This window comes from Monopterus albus, unplaced genomic scaffold (assembly GCF_001952655.1).
Source record: "Monopterus albus unplaced genomic scaffold, M_albus_1.0 scaffold140.1, whole genome shotgun sequence".
Lineage (NCBI taxonomy): Eukaryota > Metazoa > Chordata > Actinopteri > Synbranchiformes > Synbranchidae > Monopterus > Monopterus albus.
The window spans coordinates 339,294-348,046 of NW_018128020.1; the positions used below are offsets into that span (position 1 = coordinate 339,294).

An 8,753-nucleotide genomic window follows, 5' to 3' on the forward strand; every position below is an offset into this window, starting at 1 on the left:
CCATTGAGACTGCAGTCCCAGCTCTCTTCAGGTCATTGACCAGGTCCTCCCATGTAGTTCTAGGCTGATCCCTCACCTTTCTCAGGATCATTGATACTCCACGAGGTGAGATCTTGCATGGAGCCCCAGTCCAAGGGAGATTGACAGTCATCTTGAATTTTCTTCCATTTTCTAATAATTGCACCAACAGCTGTTGCCTTTTCACCAAGCTGTTTGCCTATTGTCCTGTAGCCCATCCCAGCCTTGTGCAAGTCTACAATTTTGTCCTTAGACAGCTCTTTGGTCTTGCCCATAGTGGAGAAGTTGGAGTCTGATAGATTGAGTGTGTGGACAGGTGTCTTTTATACAGGTAACGAGTTCAAACTGGTGCAATTAATACAGGCAATGAATGGAGGATAGGGGGGCTTCTTAAAGACAAACTAACAGGTCTGTGAGAGCCTGAATTCTTGCTGGTTGGTAGGTGATCAAATACTTATTTCATGCAATAAAATAGAAATAAATTATTTAACGAATTAAAAATCTCACAATGTGATTTTCTGGATTTTGTTTCTTTTTGTAGATTCTGTCTCTCACAGTTGAGGTGTACCTACGATGAAAATTACAAATCTGTCCATTTTCTGTAAGTGGGAAAACTTGGAAAAATCAGCAGTGTATCAAATACTTATTTGCCCCACTGTAAATGTTTTGTTTCAGAGCATTCACATGTGCTTATGAGAGGAGGAGTGCTGCTCCTTGGCTGGCTGCTTCACTATGCACCTTTCTATGCTATGGGCCGTGTCCTCTACTATCACCATTACTTCCCTGCCATGCTGTTCAGCAGCATGTTAACAGGTACCAAATCCTATTGCATTTGCAGAGATTTGCAAAGTGTGAAGGGGAGCCGGAGTTTGTGTCAAATGTACTTCTTTGAGTCATAACTAAGTCAAATCTGAACACATACACATGATGCAGACATTTTTATATTCAGTGTGACTTCATTTCTGAGGATGGCATTACCTTCGATGTCCACCGTGAAAAGACATCTATAAATCTGCTGAAAAATCTAACAAAAAAGGATGCTCCTTTCGGCTTCAGAACTTGCCAGAGAGTCATCTTGTTTTCAAGTTTCACAGGTTAGCTGTAGGTACACACGTGGGTGCATTGTAAACATAATTGATACAAAAAAACAAATACATATAGTAAAAAGTAGAATTCAAGTTGTAGGATACATGCAAAATCATTATGTAAACTGTAGTTCCAAAACTTTATTATCCCCCAAGTAGATCAAAAACAAAACTAGAAAAATGCATTTTTTGAAGAAAATGCGTATGGATGCTGACTGCTAAAAGATCGCCCTGAAAATGCTGAATATTTTGACATCTGAATGGTTTTGCTAGCTGAAAGTATGCTGAAGTAGAATTTTCCTATTCATTTGAATGGGGCAAGATTTTCAAAATAAAGCTAAATATTTTAAAAGTATGAAGTTTAGAAAACTTCTGAAGAGAAGCATGAATGTCTTTGAGGAGCTGAACATTTTGATAGCTGAAATAGCTGAAAGTTTGCTGAAGTTGAATTTTCCCATTCATTTGAATGGGGCAAGAGTTTCAAAATAAAGCTGAATATTTAAAATGTATGAAGTTTTAAAAGGTTCTGAATAGTAGTATGAATGTCCTTGAAGAGCTCTGTGCCTGCATGGGTTCTCTCCGGGTACTCCGTCTTCCTCCCTTAGGTTGATTGGTGACTCTAAATTACTTATAGGAGTGAGTGTGTGTGGTTGTCTGTCTCTAAGTGTCAGCCCTGTAATAGACTGGCAACCTGTTCAGGGTGGACCCCGCCTCTCACCCATTGTCAGCTGGGATTTGCTCCAGCCCCCCCACAACCCTCTTGGGGATAAGTGGTGTAGATAATAGATGTATGTATGTTGAGGGCACCCAGTTGTCTCAGTTTTGTCTGATGGAGCCCTTGGTATAAGCCTTTGTAAACCTCAGATATAATGCATGTTTGTCAAGGGGTTCTGGTTAAAGCATTTTGTTTGTTTCTTATAGGAATTACATTAGATGTCCTGTTGAAAAGCACTGATCTGCTGCTCCGACAACCTTACTCAGATTGGCTGCAGAGAGTTGGGCATGCAATACTTCTGTTTAGTGTTCTATACAGGTGAGCTCAGTAAGTACTGTGAAGCACAATCTTACTGTAGTTCATTCTTACACTGTCATAAACAGTATATCATCAGTGTGTGATGGCCTTTGCATTTAATGGGGATTCTTGTGATGATACACATCATTTTAACCACTTTGCCTTTTTACAGCCAAAATGCACATGCATAAATTTCCACATAATTCCCAAAACTTCAGACTGTTCAACTGACAACAGTTCCATCACTTTCATTTAGGTCAGCTTGTCTAATGCATTGTGGTTAGTTGAATGTTCAAATTGACAGCTCACACCAAGACTTTAATTTGTGATTTCAGATAACCTCATAATACATTTTAAAATTTGAAAGCACTTTTGTTACTTTGTATTAAACATTGGCATCCATTCTTTGCCCGTCAGTTTCTGCCTGTTCCATCCACTCTCCTATGGCATGACAGGTCCTCTGGCGCACGAGCCTGGCAGCGCCATGGCTGGCCTGAAGTGGATGGACTCCTGGGAGTTCTAGTCAGCTCTGCATGAAGATGACAATGATGTAATCACATAACTGTTCCGAGCGTGGGGGTCTAAATTCAATGTTGTGTGTCATTGACATGTTGTCTTACAGTGTTTTCACAGAGGAAAAATTTCATGAGGTACTGACTGTACATGGTACTGTACTACCTGTCCAAATGTTTGTGTCCCAGCATTTCAAGTATTGTAGTAATAAAGATAGATTAATAAGACAAATGTGGATCTGTGCAATATGAAAGCCAGGGAAGGCATTGTAGCGTATTTGAGAGTAAAGATTTTGACACTAAACATCACCAAGCTGCCTTGGCTAACAGCACATATTACATCCTGGACTATCTGCTAAAGTGCCTGAAAGGAACTAGTGAAAGCAAACCAGAAAGGTTTAAATGCTGCATCTCCTGCTCATTGGTTTTAAAGAAAATGCATACATTTAAGAAGCTATCAGACTGTATTTTTGTCTTGATCTTAGTGCCCAGTGTTTTTGTTGTTTTCAGCTGATAGTGCTGTTTAGTACTGGCTTCAGTTTTTACATGACTGTTACTGATTCTCACTGTCATGTACATTTTAGTGTGTTCAATAAACTGTTATTCTTGTAGTCTGTGCCTATGTTCAAAAACAAGAACCCCTTCAAGAAACATAAGTAGATGTAATAAAATCATGAAAAAATTGTGAAAGTTATATATCAAAATAAATAGGTCCAAATTATGATTCTGTTTAGGTTTAGTAATGTGCTTTTGTGCACATTTTGTAATTTTGGTAATTCATACCATGAAACATAATGTCAGTTAACCACAGAATGACAAAGGCCAAAATTAATAATAATAATTACGTCACTTTGAATAAGCAAGAAATGCATATCTCTTCACTTCTTTCTGAAACTGTCCCAGTAGGAAATGTGTGTTGCCGACAGTGAATAATCGAATAATTTATACTATCGAAAATCAGGGAGAAAAATATTAGGCTACGACGTGCCAGGTAGACTATTCTTGTTGCCGAAATAGTGCAAGACGAGAATGCTAATGTAGGAAAAGACCCTACGCCGCCATTCAAAAACCACAGCAAACGTTTAGAACAAAGTGTATTTCTATGGCCCTGCCTTCTCCTTGCTGTTGGATTTATTGTACCCTGATAACAGACCTGTGGGTCATCTGGTGGCGTTTTTGTAAAGTACACCGGTACACGTCAACTCCGAGCACGGGTTCTGTCATTGGCTATCGTCTATCACGTGTTTATTTTGAAGATGGCGTCTCCAAATGGAGGTAAATTCTAATTCCTTACCCTGCTCTGGTTTGAAAAATTGCAAATGTGACATTTCTAAGCACACTTAAGCGTTAAAGACTCCTGTGCTGTCGTATACGAACATCCAGAGACGCCAGCTTACACGTTAGCGCTGTAGGGGGTGGTGTTCATGTCTCTCCGTTGGCTCTAGCCTTCACTAGCTCAGTGTACAGGGAAGCACAGTAGACAGCAGCCAGAACCTAACGTACAGTCTGACCCACAGAGCCTAATCTGTGGGTGCTACTAGCTAAAACATGAACTCTCGAGGCTTGCTTGCTGCTACAGGCTAAATAACCTCTGTTATGGGTAACAGTCTTTTGTTTCACAGCACCTTTCGAGTTTTTACAACATTATTACATTATTGTTATTGCACAATGTAACGTCATCTGTTGTGCCATAAAGTATGCTTTATGATGCCAGTAATGTTACACTTTTTTATAGATGTTAATTTAATTATCTGCTTTGAATGAATTTGATTTGAATGTTTTTCCAATAATGATTAACATGCTGATTGTTTTTTCTATGAAACAATTATGTCGTTTGATGTATGAAATGTCCAAAATAGTGAAAAATGTCTGTTATAAAGCCAGTCACAACTCTGCCTGACCACTACCCACAGATATTCAGTCTGCTACAATATATGACAAAGATGAGAAGTAAATTCTGTCAGATTCTGTAGAAATTAACTTTTTTAAATTGAAAAATGACTGAAATGATTACTCCATTATCAAAATAGGCTGCTGATTAGGCCTATTGTTCTGTCCATAGTCTAACTGATTAATGAAGTAGGCTAATTGTTTAAGCTCTAATATGTTTTAGTATTGTTTTTTAAATATATATTAAACTGTTTGTGAACATATAACTTTGTTTATTTTTGTTTCATATCGGTTTTCTGTATTTATCTTTATGTGCCACCATTGCTATGTTTTGTTTTATATATGACATAGAGTACATCTACAACTAAATTTGCAAAAAAAATGTCAGTTACTCTGTTAGTTGGTCAATGCAAAAGTAGCCCACAACTATTTAGATAACTTAAGCATTGTTTTAGTGATTTTTGTAATCAAAAATGCCAAAAACCTGCTGATTCCAGCTTCTCAAATGTGAGGATTGAACACTTTTTTTTGTCATATATGTAACTAAAGTAAATTGAATATCTATGGGTTTTCAACTGGTTAGTCAGATATGGGAAGATGCCACTTTGAACTGTGGGAAATTATACTGAGTAATTATTACTATTTTCTGACACTGTATAGAAATAATTAATTGAATAATCATCAAAATAATCAGTAGATTAATCGATAATAAAAATAGTTGTTAGTTGTATGAGTCTTGCTTGACTGTTTTCATATCTGACCAAAAACACAGACATTGTATGTTATGCTTGTATACGGTGTAATTTGTATTTTATACACGAAATGTACATTTGTACAACTTGTACATTTACTTCATAAAGGAGTGCTGTTATATATATATTCTTTTTTTAATTTACTGTAGAGTTAGATGATGTAATGCTAGTGACATTGTTTATAATGTGCGCTGTATGTGTTGGGTATATAACTGACAGTTAAATCTTGTTTGTTACACATGTGCACCATTTCTGTAACAAATAAATGATACAGTGATAAGTGAAATGTCAAATGACTAGATAAAGATTACATTATTTTACTTTATTTAAAAATATCACTCCATACTTGTTTTAAAATTCAGCCTGAGGTTAAAACCAGTACTTGACCTAGTTGCAATATTTAATCCATGGCCAGGTATATTGGTTTAAATTTTGACATTTTCATCCTATTTCCTCCACTTTTGTTGTTCACAAGTATATGGAACAAAAAATGTACATGCAGTACTTTAGGTTGCTTTGGGTAAAACTACCCAATGTTCATCTGTGATTGTTTCTGAAACTCTGCTGTTACATTATTTCTAAATACACAGTGTCTTAAAAAATGTTTAAAAACAAACTGCCTCTTATGTTGTGATAGGTGACGATTTTGAGACCTCTTTGATGAGTTTTGAGAAGCTGGACCGAGCGTCGCCAGACCTGTGGCCAGAGAAGTGCAAGTTTAAATCTCCCCGAGTAATTATTTATTATGGAATTATGTTTTATGTTGTTTTAATCTTAACTCTTTTGTAATCTCTCCCACAGTGCCTGGAGTTGCAGAATTTGCTGCATCTTGTAAAAATGTGAGTTAGATTCACTGTGGCCCACTATATGATTTACAAAATAGATAATGAAATAATCTTGGCATACTGTAATTTCTAATCCTGATGTATAAACCTTTCATAAAATGCTTGTTTGTTACTTTACAGCCCATCAATAGTTCACCCCCAAGGTGGATGGCTGAACTAGAGAGTGAGGATATTGAAATGTTGAAAGGTAATGTACTAAGCAGTAAAAGTGTGCTGTGTTGAAACGTCTTCTGTGTACCTGCAGCAGCTGTCTTAAAATAGTTCCATGGAGCTAAGAGCTTCCGTTATAGGTTATGTTCTTCTTATGCAGAGCTGGGGAGCTTGACTACAGCCAATCTGATGGAGAAGATCAAAGGACTTCAGAACCTCGCTTACCAGCTGGGCTTAGAGGAGTGTGAGTACTGTACATGAAACATTTGAGTTTTTTTGCCTTTTTTGATCAAACAGTGATTAATAATTTAAGTGACAAATGTAAAAATGCACAAATAATAGCTGTAAAACAAAGTTTGCCATGAGTCAGTTAGTTACCACTAGATGATGCTCAAGGCTTGTTTTAAACCGAGGTTGTGGATTACACAGCAGACGTGTGTGCTTTCACATAAATACCCAAACAATTTGACTGCATATAGGCTTGTATGTTTTTACCCGTAGACAGAATAGATCATGTAGAAGTAGGAACGTTTACTATTTAGAATCATTTATCGTTCCTGTCAAGCGTTAAATAATTAACTTAAAAGAATGGATTTAAGTCAATCTTATTAAATTTGAAAAGGTAAGAAAACAAGGGTATGCCTGCAGGAGCCCATACAACAAGTGCTCAAGGATTTGATTGTATGCAAAATCTAGTTTTTAATCCAGTCCCCACTGCCTCCATTGTCATAATCTTTTTGGAGTGTGGATTAGAGAGATGTAGCTAAGTGCTCATATTTTCCAAGGAGAAAAAAAAAACGTTTTCAAAGCACACAAACAGTGAAGAATTATGGTATAGCACTCTTCTTACTGAGATGGAATGTATAAATATATATGTTCAAGTCAGTTAAAGGGCCTAAAGAGATGCGGATGCAGACAGTGAGCAGTAGAAATCTTGGATTGTGGCCCTTTCAGATGATAATGAGTGTACTGCTTTCTAAAAATGTCCATAAAGATGGCGTGTACATACGAATCAAATTATATCATACAATGTTTTGAATGTTTTTGATAAAATTTGAGAGATACACAATTAGAAACTTTTTAATTATCTAAAGAGATTATCAGAATCCAGGAAAGACTTTGACCTGTGATATAATGCACAGATATCTACAGAGGAGTCACAAAAGTACAGAAAAGACTCTTAAATACAGGCCACAGGAAGCATCTCTATTTTGTGCTTGTGTTATATTTGCATAGACCAGATAATGCCAGTTTATTTTGTGAAAGAATTGTCTAATCTCCCTGACTTCTTTAACCCCGCACAAGCATGTAATCTGGCTGGTATAAAGATGTTAGCTGTCATGGGTGCAGAGCGACAGGCTTTGCAATCATGTCATGTACCTCGGACTGACGGGACACAATGATGGTTATTATTGGTGTCGGAGCAGCCCTGTAATGGGTGCCTGTTTAATGTTCTCTGGTTTAATTTTCTCCTTTTCCTGGCTGTCAGGAGAGGCCTTGTAAATCTCAGCTACTTTTTCATCATGTTTTTGCACTCTTCAGTACCCGTAAACAAGTCTCCACAGAGGCACCGCAGAGCAAGGGCAGGGGACAGGATTTACTGCCCCTCCCCTTCAACATGTGGACCATTAAAGAGGGAGCTGGTTAATGGGCAGAGCACAATCAAGCAGCCAAATTTCACCCACCCTACTGCAGTGAGAAAGGGGATGTGAATCAGACATTATTACAGTGTTACCCTATACCCAGAATACACAAGGCTTATGCCTTTTCTTGAACATTGTGTATATATTGGTATATGCCTATATTTTACATATATATTGAAGTGGAGTTAAAGTGAGGATGTGATACGCCCTAATGTCCCCCACCCCTTTCCCACTCCACCCAGCGCCATCTGGCTATGTGATGCTGGCCCAGTGTAGTCCCAGAGGGGTTTGACGCGTGCCTCTTCCTCAGTCCCCAGCTGTTACTCCGCCCCGTGATGAATGCCCCTGTCCTGGGCCACTGAGCACAGGCATCAAGGCCCAAGTCTCTGGGGAAAGCTGAGGGCTCTGATAAGTGCTGTTATTGGAGGTAATTGAAAGCTGAGTGTTCCTTTGGGATGCATTAGAGAGCTTCAGCTATTGAGACAGAGATGGGGAATTTTGTATGTGTGATCTTCCTGGACCATAGTGCTTAAGTGTGAAGTCTGCAGTTATAGAAAGATGAATTTCAACGACGCGGGGACGTCCTCCCGTGGGCCCACCCCCTGCAGGAGGATTCGTAAGGGGCTGGTGCACAGTGGATCGGGCAGCAGTCGAAGGCAGGGACCCGACGACCCGGAGACTAGCCCTGGGGACATGGAATGTCACCTCGCTGGTGGGGAAGGAGCCCGAGCTTGTGCAGGAGGTTGAGAGGTACCGGCTAGATATAGTCGGGCTCACCTCCACGCACAGCTCGGGCTCTGGAACCTTACTCCTTGAGAGAGGCTGGACTCTCTACTACTCTGGAGT

At 38.7% G+C, this 8,753-nt stretch overlaps 2 protein-coding genes across 7 annotated transcripts in view; both read left to right on the top strand.

The window, feature by feature from the left end:
- pomt2 (protein-O-mannosyltransferase 2) overlaps window positions 1-3,238 on the top strand; it is a 12,181-nt gene extending 8,943 nt beyond the window's left edge. For 2 of the 4 annotated variants that reach the window (XM_020613951.1, XM_020613952.1), the window contains exons 20-22: window positions 694-831; window positions 2,025-2,136; window positions 2,533-3,238. In XM_020613951.1, the coding sequence (XP_020469607.1) occupies window positions 694-831; window positions 2,025-2,136; window positions 2,533-2,638 (356 nt within the window). In that variant the 3' untranslated portion in view covers window positions 2,639-3,238. Of the gene's footprint in view, window positions 1-693; window positions 832-2,024; window positions 2,146-2,532 lie in introns of all 4 variants that reach the window. The other 2 variants (XM_020613953.1, XM_020613954.1) reach the window with 2 other exon arrangements.
- Window positions 3,239-3,560: 322 nt separating this feature from the next.
- The window catches only part of lin52 (lin-52 DREAM MuvB core complex component), a 16,869-nt gene continuing 11,676 nt past the window's right edge, over window positions 3,561-8,753 (top strand). Inside the window, exons 1-5 of one of the 3 annotated variants that reach the window (XM_020613955.1) lie at window positions 3,561-3,902; window positions 5,907-5,981; window positions 6,071-6,108; window positions 6,235-6,301; window positions 6,425-6,508. In XM_020613955.1, the coding sequence (XP_020469611.1) occupies window positions 3,884-3,902; window positions 5,907-5,981; window positions 6,071-6,108; window positions 6,235-6,301; window positions 6,425-6,508 (283 nt within the window). In that variant the 5' untranslated portion in view covers window positions 3,561-3,883. The other 2 variants (XM_020613957.1, XM_020613956.1) reach the window with 2 other exon arrangements.